Source organism: Heteronotia binoei, chromosome 11, assembly GCF_032191835.1.
Source record: "Heteronotia binoei isolate CCM8104 ecotype False Entrance Well chromosome 11, APGP_CSIRO_Hbin_v1, whole genome shotgun sequence".
NCBI lineage: Eukaryota > Metazoa > Chordata > Lepidosauria > Squamata > Gekkonidae > Heteronotia > Heteronotia binoei.
The window spans coordinates 5,074,855-5,089,089 of NC_083233.1; the positions used below are offsets into that span (position 1 = coordinate 5,074,855).

At 48.9% G+C, this 14,235-nt stretch overlaps 1 protein-coding gene across 1 annotated transcript; it reads left to right on the top strand.

Moving 5' to 3' along the window:
• The first annotated feature begins 6,992 nt into the window (after positions 1–6,992).
• Positions 6,993–12,622, top strand: LOC132578930 (copper-transporting ATPase 1-like). Its single transcript, XM_060249098.1, is given in 5 exon segments — positions 6,993–7,001; positions 7,832–8,498; positions 8,501–8,599; positions 10,799–10,943; positions 12,400–12,622. Coding segments are annotated over 5 exon segments (1,143 nt in total).
• Positions 12,623–14,235: the final 1,613 nt, after the last annotated feature.

Below are 14,235 nucleotides of genomic sequence, written 5' to 3' on the forward strand. Positions count from 1 at the left end.
ATTGAGGTGGTAAACGAAGAGGTCCTACAACTGATGGACAAATTAAAAACTGATAAGTCACCAGGCCCGGATGGCATACATCCAAGAACTCAAAGGTGAACTTGTGGATTTCCTGACAAAAATAAGTAATCTTTCATTGAAATCTGCCTCCGTTCTCGAGGACTGGAAGGTAGCAAATGTCACTCCCATCTTTAAAAAGGGTTCCAGAGGACATCCAGGAAATTACAGGCCGGTCAGTCTGACTTCAATACCGGAAAAGTTGTTGGAAACCATTATCAAAGAGAGAATGAGTAGGCACATTGATGAACAAAAGTTATTGAGGAAGACTCAACATGGGTTCTCTAAGGGAAGATTTTGTCTCACTAACCTGTTAGAGTTCTTTGAGGGGGTGAACAAACATGTGGACAAAGGGGACCCAATAAATGTTGTTTACCTTGACTTCCAGAAAGCTTTTGATAAAGTTTCTCATCAAAGGCTCCTTCGTAAGCTCGAGAGTCATGGAGTAAAAGGACAAGTGCTCTTGTGGATCAAAACCTGGCTAATTGATAGGAAACAGAGAGTGAATATAAATGGGCAATTTTCTCAGTGGAGGATGGTAAGCTGTGGCGTGCCGCAGGGTTCAGTACTGGGTCCGATGCTTTTTAGCTTGTTCATTAATTATTTAGAGTTGGGAGTAAGCAGTGAAGTGGCCAAGTTTGCGGATGACGCTAAATTGTTCAGGGTGGTGAGAACCAGAGAGGATTGTGAGGCACTCCAAAGGGATCTGTCGAGGCTCGGCAAGTGGGCGTCAATGTGGCAGAGGAGGTTCAATGTACGCAAGTGCAAAGTGATGCACGTTGGAGCCAAATATCCTAACTATAAATACAAGTTGATGGGGTGTGAACCGGCAGACTGCCCAAGAGAGAGATCTTGGGGTCATGGTAGGTAACTCACTGAAAACGTCGAGACAGTGTGCGATTGCAATAAAAAAGGCCAACGTCATGCTTGGAATTATTAGGAAGGGAATTAAGAACATAAGAACGTACGAGAAGCCATGTTGGATCAGGCCAATGGCCCATCCAGTCCAACGCTCTGTGTCACACAGTGGTCAAAAAAAGGAGGTTCACAAGTGGGACTAGAAGTCCTTCCACTTTGCCCCTCCTCCACAAGCATCAAGAATACAGAGCATCAGTGCCCCAGACGGTTCCAATAATATTCTGTGGCTAATAGCCACTGATGGACCTCTGCTCCATATTTTTATCCAAACCCCTCTTGAAGCCAGCTACGCTTGTACCGCCACCACATCCTGTGGCAGTGAATTCCACATGTTAATCACCGTTTGGGTGAAGAAGTATTTCCTTTTATCCGTTCTAACCCTACTGCTCAGCAATTTCATTGAACGCCCACGAGTTCTTGTATTGTGAGAAAGGGAGAAAAGTACTTCTTTCTGTCCCACTAGAAGTGTTTTAAGACATTCTGTTCCTCACAGTCTGGACCAAGTCCGCTTCTTGTGCACACAGTTTCTTCAGCCTGACTAGCGTCAATTCCCTAGGCTAAGGAGTCTTCTCCAGGAGATCTAGGAGAAGGTAACAGTACAACCAGGTGAATGAGGATGGGACTTTGGAAGACGTCTCTCTGGTGTTGTGGGCCTGACAGCAGAAGAGCGTCAGTGAGTATTAGTCTAGGGAAATAGCCAACTACGAGTGTACTCGTGTAGGGAGATAGGCAAATTGCCTCTCTGGTGCTTGGGAAAGGAAAAGGGAGGAAGGACGCTGCCTCTCTTTAGAGCAGACTAACTCCAGAGCATGCACGGAGTGTAAAACCTGGCCTTCCCCAAAGAAAGGGGAAACTTCTTCCACAGAGACCTGGGTGAAGAGTCATGTAGCATCACAGCCTGTACCCAATCCAAGGGTACCCAGCATCCTCTTTCTTTTCTGCTAAAGGAAGTGGGGTGAGAGAGGTGTGGCTGGAGGTTGTGCTTGTGGGGAGGGGGGAGAGCCTTGAAGAGTTAGCTTCACACTCTTTCTTTTTCAATATCTTCTTTGATTTTTGTATTATCGTCCTCTCTAGTGGCTTATAGATCTTTATTATAGATCTTTATTAGAATATTTTATTTATACAGATTATATTTTTGGTTCCCTGACAACAGGGGGGACGTGGATGTGAACACCAAGAGGGAGCCAGAGAAGCAGCTGATGTGTGTCTCCCCCCCCCCCCGCCCTCCGCCTGGTGCAGAGAATTTCTGAAGAGCCTGTGGAGAAGGAGGCAGGTCGTGGACACAGCACTGGTCATCTTCTGGTGTGAGACTTTGGGGCTCAGGGCTTGTAGGACTTCTCCTGCCATGACTGTGGGGCAGAGTGGCTAGAGGCTTTCTTCTCTTTTTGCACCAAATTCAGGTTTGCTCATTATAATTTCGTTAAACCTCCCACTCTGACCCCATTGTTTCCCTCACCTTTCAGGAGATGTTATTCAAGTGTGTTCCAGTTTCAAAGGGGCGTCCACAATTCTGTGACCACGAAACTGGCCCTTTAAAAGGGTTGTTGTTGTTCAGTCACACAGTCAAATCAGATTCTTCGCGACCCGATGGACCAAGCCACACCAGGCCCTCCCGTCTTCCACCATCCTCCAAAGTCTGCTCAAATTCATGTTAGTTACATCAGTAACGCTGTCCAGCCATCTCCTCTTCTGCCGTCTCCTTCTTCTTTTGTCTTCTGTCTTCCCCAGCATCAGGGGCTTCTCCAGTGAGTGCTCCCTTCTCATTTGGTGGCCAAAATATTTGAGCTTCAGCTTCAGCATCTGACCTTCCAGGGAACAGTCAGGGTTGATTTCCCTTAGGACTGAGGGATTTGATCTCAAGACCCTTCTCCAGCACCACAGCTTGAAAGCATCTATTCCTTATGGTCCAACTCTCACAGCCATGCATTATTACTGGGAATACCATTGCTTTGACTATACAGACTTTTGTTGGCAGGGTGATGGCTCTACTTATTATTAAACTGCCCAGGTTTGCCATAGCTATCCTCCCAAGGAGCAAACGTCTTTTAATTTCATGGCTGCAGTCACCGTCTGCAGTGCTCTTGGATCTCGGGAATGTGAAGTCTGTTACTACTTCCATGTCTTCCCCTTCTATTTGCCAAGGAGTGATGGGGCCAGATGTTTTTTTGACGTTGAGTGTCAAGCCTACTTTTGCGCTCTCCTCTTTCATCCTCCACAAGAGGTTCTTTTTTGCTGACTGTAAGGAGCTTCTCCATCTTTGACTGCAGCGTATATAATCAATCTGATTCCTGTGTTGCCCAGCAGGTAATGTCCATGTGTAGAGTCGCCTTTTAGGTTGTTGGAAGAGGGTGTTTGCTATGACCAGCTTGTTCTCTTGACAGAACTCTTTTAGCTTTTGCTCGGCTACATTCTGTTCTCCATGGTCAAACTTGTCTGTTGTCCCGGTTACCTTTTGACTTCCAACTTTGGCATTCCGGTCCCCTATGATGATCATAGGCTTTGATTTGTTCTAGTACACTACAGTACAGTACGGTATACAGAGGTGGTGGTTATTTTTTAAAAATAGAGGAGGGAGCAAAAAAGTCCCTAAACCTTATGTCCAACCGATGGAGGTTGCTTCTAGCCCGAGGAGAGATGATTTGCTCCATACCTTCGCATTCCAGGAAGTCACTTTCTCTCTCTGTACAGAGAGAGCACCCAGCACATTTAGACAACACTGCAAAACCTCACCTGTGTAAGGAATTCTGTTTGAAATCCTATTTATGTCAAACAGTTTGATGGATCGCTGGATCAAATAATCATTGAGAGGCATTTAATATGAAAGCAAAAAATATATTTATTACTACAGGGAAAGGGCACTGGGAGGTGAAAATAACAAACACTAAAGAACTACATCCTCACACTAGAAGGCCACATGCTTAATGGAGAACACCTCCTCCTTCTTCTTGACCTCTCTGCCTGAACAAAGGAAGTCACCTGCCTAACTGACCAAAAAAACAAAACAGGTTTTCCCACTTCTAGATCTTGATTGACAGCAGTCAGTATCTTCTTCTCAGGTCATGCAGACAATAGGGAATCAGGCACAGTGTTAACCCCATAATGACTGGAACTTTAGAACATTGCAACTTTAGAACATACAGAACAGATACATATTTCCAAAAACCTGAAGGGCTCCAGCCAATTTCCCCCTCAGTTGCCTGGTGTGGCTGATCAAGGGACAGCATGTTGGGGCCAAGCCAGGAGCCATCCAGAAACTTGAGCTCCAGGAAAGCTGCAAGGCCTGCTCCTCGCCTCTGCTCTCTTCGAGCTTCCAACACCTACAAGGCCATGTTTGGAAGGGGGAAATGCTGAGTAGCCCCTGTGTCCCAGGAAGACCCCCCTCAACGGCAGCAGCTTGCAGGAGAGATGCTCCAGACTCCTGTGGAATGGCAGACCGGGAGGGGAGGTGGAACCAAGAAAACTGCAGAGAAGGGAGCCCTGGCCCACCCTGGCCCAGACCGAGGGAGGAAGAACTGGCAGCCACCGCCTTCCTGCTGCCTGGCTAGTGCCAGCAAGGGTGGCTCTTTGACTGCCCAGCTCCACAGGTGCCCAGGTCGTGGCAGTGGAATGGAGCGTGCCCACATTACAGCGAGGGAGGGGAGCAAAGCCATGGGCCGCCTAGGGCACCCAAAAGCCCTTCATCCGGCTCTGCCTCTGAGCCACTGAACTTTTCAAGAAGCATCATCTACAGCAGGCTACAGCAGGCTGTTACTCTTGGCAAGCGGTCAGGCAACCGAAGGATGGGAGGAGAAGCTCCTGCGTGGGAACCAGGGTTCCCAACCTCCAGGCAAAGACTAGAGTTCTCCTGGAATGGCTGCTTGGAGGATGGACTCTGGCATCGCACCCTGCTGAGGTCCCTCCAAGTCCTTGGGGGCAATAGGGAGGGATATCACCCACAAGTCCACCTGGACGGCCTCCAAGAGAAGTGCACCAGCAAGACTGACAGAGAAGCATTCTTCCTATAGACCCTCCATCTCAGCCACTAAAGCAGGCTTCTGAATCTTATCACCAGTCTGGAAGCTGGACAGAAAGGGTGAAGGGGAAGGGACCTTGAGAGGGGGAAGGAAACATGAATCCCTACATTCTGCATGTCCCTGTATTCTCCATGGTCTCTCCCTAATTTCCACAGGATGCAGGAAACCGAAACCCCCAGAGGCCACTTGCAGCCCCTGGTCATGATGACATCCGCTTTCCCCATCCCCCAAGGTGCTGCTCCAAGGGGTCTTCTTGTCTCTTCCTCACCGGCTGCAGGGTTACCATGGGGATGGAAGGAAACATCTGACCTCATAATGGTTCTGTTGGCAATCCTGCCTCACAGTGCTTATCTTGGCCAGTCCTTTGCGAGCAACTGGTTATCCAGAAGCGTTTTAAAGGACTCTGTGTGGAGTGGTGTGATGGCAGGTAGGAAATTCTTAAAACGACATCTCCCCGTTCTCTGTTTCCCAGTCTAGTCAGCAGAGGCCATCTTGAGTGGCTGCCGGTGGCAGGTGAAAGAAGGCGAAACAATTTTAAGGAGAGACTATGGCCGAGAGAAGAGAAAAAACATTAAGAATGCAGCTTGAGCGACAGAAGCAAAACAAGTCACAACAGTGAAGTCAAGGGCACTTAGTTGAGGGACTGCAAAGGCTCACTGGATGGATTCCAGTGGGACTTTTAGGCAGGTCCACGTTTGCCCAGTGTATCTTATGTAATTCTTTAAAATGTAAATGATGACAATGGTTAGAGACCACACATGAAGAGGGGTTGGGGGTGAAGGAGCAAGAGAAAGAAGATTAGGCTCAAGGATGTTATACGCCAAAGATGGCTTTTCCTCATCTTTATACATGGAGGGTAAGATTCCCTTGCCTTTGAGGAGGAATGGGTGTTGTTGGGACACTGATTCTCTGAGAGAAACCCACACAGCCCCAAGCAGCTGCTGGCCTTGGAAGGAAGCCCTGGGGAGTAAACCCCTGGAGAGCACCTGCCATAGCACGAGGGTTTAGCCTAAGGGGCCCGTGATAGATTCTGCGAGAGGAAGGATTCCTAAGAAAGGAGGGATTTTCAGCTGTGGGCTGGAAGAACAGACGGGCTTAGCTTGACATGCTTTGAGCAATTGGAGAGTAGCAGCAAGATCTCCAGGTGGGTAGCAACATCACACTCTCTATGCGTAGAAATAACCTCTCAAGTGCCCACCATGCTAGGCACGTGGAAGGGGCAAGCAGGTCACCCTGGAGAACAGGAGGGAGGGAGCATGGATTGCCCCCAGGGAAACACCAGAGGGTTCTTTAGATAGCTCTTTCCGTGAACCACATGAGCACCCACCAAGGAGATGGTGTCCCCAGTGGCTATGACCTAAGCCCTGAACAGGGCGTTTGGGGTCCAGATCTGGCCAGAAGCAGAAAGCCATTTTAGCTCAACCTCCACAGGGGCTTCACAATATGAGTGGGCTCTGACAAGGCCCTTGTAGGGACTGCTGAGAGCCAGTATGCCAGCACTCCAACGCGCAGAGAGTTCAGGCAGCTTGGGGTTGATCTGGGAGCTGCCTGTGGCTTATGGTTGTTGGAAGGTTCATAAGCTGAATGCCGCATCCATTTCTTTTTTTTGCGGAACATTCTAGAGAACGGGTTGAGGCGTCGCCTGTCGGCAGGGCAGGTCGCCCAAAGGAGCCCACAGCCGCCCCAGGGAACATCTGGGCAGCAGAGGCTTCCCTCCATCTTACGGCGAGGGACGAGGCCTCGCACAACCAAACACGTCACCTTCGCATTGGAAGAGGAGCCAGAGTCGGAGACGGAGCTGCCTTTCTACCAGCCTCCGGAACTGGTAGCAGCAGGATTCTTTCCCCCAGTGGAAGACACCCCGCTCGTCGCCCGAATCAACCGGGGCTTTAGAGGGCAGAACACCTCCCTCAAGCCCAGGCAGGGGGTCCCCCTGAGGGGGTCCCGGAGGCTGGTGGTGTCCAACATCGACCCTCTGCCACCCATAAATATCAACTTCCGGAGATGAGCCAGGTGAGGTTCCACCCCTGAGGGGGAGACTGAAACAGAAGGCCCAAAGGAGCCCCAGCTGAGGCACATCTCTCCCGTTTCTTGTGGCATTGCCCCTGTTCCTTCCCCCTCAGTGTTTTTCTTCTGAGGTCTACTGGATTAAGAAAATTTGGGATTTCCAAAAAATGTTGGATCCGAATGCTTTACCTCTATTGGGATCCATGTTTCCTCCCCCCTCCCCTGGGAAACCTGCATTTTTTGCAGCTCTAATAGACCTGAACAAAAACAATGCATGCATTCTCCCCCCCCCCCCCGCCCCCCACACACAAACTTAGTTGTATCAGTCACTGGCAGCAGCTCTTCCAGGTCTCCTCCAGCCCTGCTCCCCATTGAGATTTGGAGGTGTGACCTGGGGAATGAACATGGGGCCTCCTGCATGGAAAGCGTGTTCTCTGCCTCTGTGCATCAAAAATGTCTTCAACATTCTGTCAATCTCTTAGCAAGACCAAGACACAAAAGCTAGTGGTTGTTCAGGCTAGAGCTCGTTAAGCAGTAGGGAGGGGCTCATTCCAGTGGATGGAAGTCCTTCCCACACTACAGGACGCAACTGCCTTGCCTGCCGGCTGGGACAGGCTTTCTTGTCAGGCTTCCCTCTTGTGGTGGCCGAGCCACACCCTGGTGCTGCGTGGACTCAGTTGTGCCGCGATTTGCCAAGTGCAGTTGGCAGGTGACACCTTACTTCATCCACTTGACCCCCAAGCGAACAGGGATCATTTCCCCAGTGCTGCTCTTAGGGTTGTATTGAGCCCTTCGCATGGAAGGAAACCTCCACCTGCACGTACTCTTTTTCGAAGCAAAGAGATGAAGCTCGATGTTACACAACAGCAGCAGTAACATTTCTTTCCATTTATCTTGCAGTTTCCTTGGGCACTCAGGATGCTGTGGTGGTGTTTCAGCCTCATCTCATCACATCAGAGGAAATCAGAAACCAAATCGAAGCTGTAGGTTTCAAGGCATCTATAAAAAAACAGCTGAAGCCTCTCAGACTGGGTGCTATTGATGTGCAGCGACTAAAGAACACACCTGCCAAATCCTCAGAAGGAGTTCTGCAGGAACACCCAGAGCATGTGCACTGCTTAGAGACTGCTAAATTCAAAGTTGATGGCATGCACTGTCATTCATGCGTCCTCAATATCCAGAGCACCATATCAGCACTCCCCTCAGTAACTAGCATAGCAGTTTCTTTAGACGACAAGTCTGCTGTTGTGAAGTATAATCCCAGCCTAATCACCCTCGGTGCACTAAGAAGAGCCATAGAATCTGTGTCGCTGGGGACTTTCAAGGTCAGCCTTCTTGATATACCTGAAAACTCTGAACTCTTGAATGTGCCCCAGTCTCCAGTGAAGTCTCCTCGGAGCACCATGCATCCCCTGACGACCGTCACGGTGATAAATGTAGAGGGAATGACCTGCAATTCCTGTGTGAAGTCAATTGAGGGCGTAATTTTCCCAAAACCAGGTGTGAATCGGTATGTGTGCCACCTCTGCATCATAATGGGACTATAGAATACGATCCCACGCTCACCTCACCAGAGGACATGGGCTTTGATGCATCCTTGACAGGTAATATCATCTGCAGATGAGTCTGGCAACTGATTACCTTGATTTTTGCAAATGAATCAGAAGCATCTGGTTGAATCCCATTCCAGGGGACTTCTTATGAGCCATCTGGCCAAGTTTGAGACTCAGTCCTAGCATTTCAAGTTGGCTCTGTTGATGCCAGGCCCTCTTGTAGAACTTCCTGGTATGGATCTTCTTCAGTGTCTCCTTTCCTTGCCAGAAAGTTTTATCTGCAGCTTCCAGAGCACATAACCCCTTGCTACAGTGTGGGATTGGAAGTGCAATTCATACGTATAATTTCTGCTGCCCTGCGGCTGTTTTGGCACGTGGAAAGGGGGTGGGGCAGGAAGCACCTCTTCTTGTGGTGCTGCAGATCAGGCCCTCACAGCATTTTTAAGTCCTTAATTTGGGGCTCTAAATGGTGACCACGTCTCTGTGTCAGACACGAGGAAGCCATCTCATACAGCTGAGCCTTGCTTCCTCACTTGAGAGATTGCGGGAATTACCGGCACCAGAGGTACTGGGGAGGTAACAGAGGCAGAAATTTGCACTGGTTGTCCCTAAGCTCCAACTTGTCCATAGGAACAGTATACAAGACGGGTGTGCCAGCTGCTCTAGCAGGGTAGACTGTGCAAGTATCCTTTCCCTGTTCCCTTAATCTGATTTATATTGAGCAGAAGAGCAACAGTGCTCTCTGTTTATGTTCCCGTATTTCTTATATATAAGCCACTCTTCTACCACAGTGCTTGAAGCAGCGTATAAATCAAAACAGTACGATAAAACAGTTGTATGGTCAAAACAATGAAGCCAACACAAGCAATCTTTGTTTTGGATAATGGCCGTCTCTGTTTTCTCAGCCTCACTATTAATGCTCATAAAGTTATTCTTGAAGGCGTCTGTTCAGCAAACAGTAAAATGTGTGTTGTTCACAGGTGAGAGGAATGACATGTGCCTCGTGCATTCATAAAAGAGAGTCCACGCTTATGGAAAAAAGGGTTTTTTTGTACATCTCAGTGGCTCTTGCAACCAACAAAGCCCACATTAAGTATGATCCTGAGATTGTTGGCCCTCGGGCTATTTTACAGATCATAGAGGTAAGTTGTCTTGTGAAAGCCAAAATGCCCTCAAACCAGGCTGGGGAATTGACAGGTGGGCAACTCTGGCTCAAAAGGATCTAGAATCTATGTATAAAGGATTTGACTTCCAGACATTCTTGCTAAATTTATTATGGGCACTAATTAGATAAAGCAATTGTATCTTTATTATAGAAAATTATAGAACACGCACATACAAGATAATGGACGCATATAACACACACACATACAGGCCTAATAAAAATAGAGAGAATTATACAGCGGTAACACACGACTGGACGAACAGGGTGATAATTACCGATCGTAGTCTTCGAGGAAGGCTCCAATGGCGACGTATAAGGGAGATGGGGGAAGGGACCCTCAACTGATAAGGTATCGGGGGAGTATCTAAACAGTAGGACTGGGGTACTGTAAGATGCACACCTGTAGAATGTTGGGTCAGAGGTTATAAAGTCTACCTTGACCCCTAAGGGGGTGGGAGGTTCAGGGGCGGATGACAAGGGGTCAGCATGGCTGATGGCTGGGGCTGATAGGCAAAAAACATCTGGAGAGCTACCGTTGGCCATCCCTGATATAATGATAACTTATTAAATAGGGTAGAGTGGGCAGAAATGGGTTCTCTCTCTCTTCCAAAATACTAGACCCAAAGATCCCTGGATGGAATCTATGGAAGGTGCTGCAGGCCTTAACCAAGCCACCTTTTGAACCCTTGAGCTCTAGAGAATTAAGAATCCTGGAGTTCTCTAGAGTTTATCATGGGAAAGGAGCCTTTCTTGCTGTGGAGTTCACTGCCAGAGGATGTAGTGATGGCCACCGGCACGGACAGCTTTAAAAGAGGACGAGACAGATTCATGGAGGATAGCTCTCTCAGTGGCAACTGAGCCATGGTGTCTAAAGGGAACCTCCATGTTCAGAGGCAATGAGCTTCTGAATCCCAGTGCTAGGAGGAAACACCCGGGGAAGGCTTTGCCTCTGTGCCCTGTTGCTGGCCCTCCAGAGGAACCGGGAGGCTACTTTGTGCTGCAGGAGGCTAGACTAGGCAGACCACTGCTCTGATCCAGGGAATCAGGTTCTTGACTCACGTTTTGCTGACCTCTGTTTTCTCCAGGTGAAGCAATGCCGGTGACTAAAAAGCCTGGCAGTACAGTCATTGCAAGTTCCATTTATCAGAATGGGTCCCTGCTGGTTTCTGCAACTCATGTTGGGACTGATACAACTTTTCCCCATATTGTCAAACTGGTGGAAGAAGCACAGTAATGAATATGGAAGTAAAGTTTCCATCTCATTTTTGCCATGATTCAGTATGGCAAATAGGTGGCTTAAATTTTAACTTGTACTTAATTCCCACTGGCATCAGTGCACACTTAATTCCTTTACCAAGTTGTTCATTAAGATGGGAGACCTGTTCACTGATTCAGCTGCTTGGTATGCTGGCAGCAGATCAATTCAGATTAGGTACACTGACAACTCCTACGAGAGCTCTGGCTGAGCCAAGGCCATTCCAGCAGCTGCAAGTGGAGGACTGGAGGATCAAACTTGGTTCTCCCAGATAAGAGTCTATTATTTAGCCACTACACCAAACTGGCTCTCTAGAGGGGCCAAGAACCCAGGCAGGCAGTATCCCCCAGCACCACCCTTTTAAAAAATCGAGGTATGACTTCCTCATCTACATTTGGGTAGATCCTTTGTGTGAACCATATCCCCAACACCACGCACACACTCACTCTCTCACAAGCATCTCTTAAGTGGAGCCAGCAGAAATTTGTAATCCCATAGTGTTAAAACTATGAGTTATGGTGAATATTCTGCGATCTGTTTTTTGTTTCCTTCTCTTTATTGTTGGGTTTTATATGCTTCCCTTACGATTACGTGATGTTCCACCATGCAGAACCCATTCATTGCTGCCATGACCGTATCAGGAGAGTCGTAGAGACCGCAAAGAGTACAATGACGATTGCACAGGCTGAGCTCATGGGCCTAGTGAAGTGGGCTAGAAGCCTTGGGTGGGATCAGTGGCTGAGCCAGAGTATGAACCTTACCATATGAACTATTCTATTCGGGCCAATAACTGGGCTTAATCTGCAAAATATACCGGTGCCGCCTGTGTTACATTTTTATTGAGTTATGTGGTGGTGTTTAATTGTAGAGTATTAATTTTATTGTTGTATTTTAACTGTTTCTAGGCCTGTAATCTGCCCTGAGCCCATATGGGGGAGGGTGGACTATAAATCCACTAAATAAATAAAATAAACCTGTGCTTCTGCAGAACAGATACCCTTGACCAGGGAGTGTGGGGGTTTTAAGAAGACTCTTACGCTGCCTCTCCAGAGAACCTGGTCAAGGCAGGTCACATCTTAGAACAGCATTTTGGAGAAGGGTAGGATCCCCAAACCCCTTTGGGAGGTTGCTCCGCAGCTCTCTTGAGGGCTGGAGAGAGAACATTGCCTTGCATTGTCCCGGGAGGACCTCCAGCAGTCCTCCAAGGATGAGGAGGAAGCCCTTTCAATTCATGTACTCAAAAACCTGTAATTCTGTTGTGGTAAAATCTTTATTCTCGCACTGTGAACTGCCCTAGGTGTCAGCATTGGTGGAGAAGCAGGATGTGAATGCTCCATATCTTAGGATTGGGCCTTTTCCTTCACTGTTAGTTTTGTTCAGTGCATTTTGCCCAAACCTGATAAAGGGCTGCTGTCTTCTCCCCTTTGTTAGCTACAAGAAACCTACACTGGAGAAATATGAACTGTGTGCCTCCAATCAGACGAGGCTGAAGAGCCCTTCGGAAATCTGCGTCCACGTTGGCATTGATGACACAGCACCAGTCACCCAAACTGAGTCTTATGGGTCGCATTGTCAACTACAGCCGAGCTTCGATAAACTCTCTCCTCTCAGACAAGCGATCTCTCAGCAGCATCGTCCTCAGCGAGCCAGATAAGCATTCGGTTCTCACCGGGGGCTCCCAGGAAGAGGATGATACAGTCATCTGAAAAGACCTTCTCTACAGAGTGGGCTGGGTCTTCCCTCATTGACCGATCTCTTGGGCTGGCCTGGCTGTACTTTTAAAGTGCTATTTTCTTGGGACTGAATTGCCCACTTGAATAGAGTGCACATGCACACATCTAACTAACATGCACATGCACACATCTAACTCAAAGCATAGACTGTATCTGCACTCCTTTGCCAGTATTACCACCTGGAGCAAAAGCAGAATGCAGCCTCATGCACTGGAAGCCAAAGATGGCTTTAGCTTATCGCTTGGCTGCTCTTCAAATGGCTGTCTGATAAAGAGGTCCATATCTTGTGCAGTGCTGACTGAACAACTATTTTCATCACAGCGATATTGAGCTTAGAGGACTTGAGCTTCTCCCTCCTCTCTCTGCACACCACGATTGACGCCTGCCCTACGCCCAGAGGAAGGCAAAACACCTCCAGGATCACTGGGTCAATCTGGCCCCGAGGAAAATCCCTTCCTGAGCCCCAAGTGACGATCGGCATTACCCTGGGGTGGAACCTCACCTGGCTCTGATGTGCATCTCCGGAAATGTATATTTATGGGTGGCAGATGGTCGATGGTGGACACCACCAGCCAAATGGATGGGCTTGAGGGACGTTGTTCTGCCCTCGGAAGCTCCAAAGGATTCTGGCGATGAGCGGGGTCTCTTCCTCTGGGGGGAAGAACCCTGCTGTTATCACTTCTGGAGGCCGGTAGGCAGATGGCTCTGGCTCCGGCTCTGGCTCCTCGTCGAGTTTTAAGGTGACGTGTTTGGTTGTCCGAGGCCTCGTTCCTCAGCGTAGGATGGAGAGAAGACTCTGCTGCCTTGGGAAGGCTGTGAGCTACTTTGGGCGGCCTGGCCTGCCGACAGGAACAACGACCATCTTAACAGCCTCAAGCCCTCTTTTTTTTTTTTGCCTTGTCTAGACCCTAGTGGTCTCTTCCAACTCTATGATTCTATGTTTTTTAAACAAAGAAATGGATGGGGCAGTCAGGTTATGAACCTTCCAGCAACCATAAGCAGCAGGCAGCTCACAGATCAGCCTCAGGCTGCCTGAACTCTCTGCATGTTGGAGAGCTGGCATTCTGGCCCTCATTCTTGGCGTAGTTTTGAGGGAAGCATCCCCCATTCAGAGGTGTCTTGGGCAGCCTGGCTGGGGGTTGGTCTCGCCTCCAATGGATGGATGGTGCAGGCAGTCTGGGTTCTCAGGATCTGGCAACCCTACACCCCCTCACCTCCTGGCAGTGAATAGGGGGACCTGGCAGCACTGCTGTGCTCGTTCCCAAGCCGACTCCCATTGGCTGCTCAGCAGTGCCGGATTAAACCCTGTGAAGGCCCCTAGGCAGTCGAAATCTTGGGGGCCCCTTCCAAATTATCTCAGAGTCTCTGAGTGCCCACCCCACCGCCCATGGTCCCCGCTGCAGGCACCTTTTCTAAAAGCCCCTTTTGCTAAACTGCGGCGGAGAGGTGGAGAGAGGCAAACTTCACGGTAATGCCAGCAGCAACCGCATCAGGTAAGTCAGGCAAAGAGCAGCTCAGTTGCTGGCTGCTCATG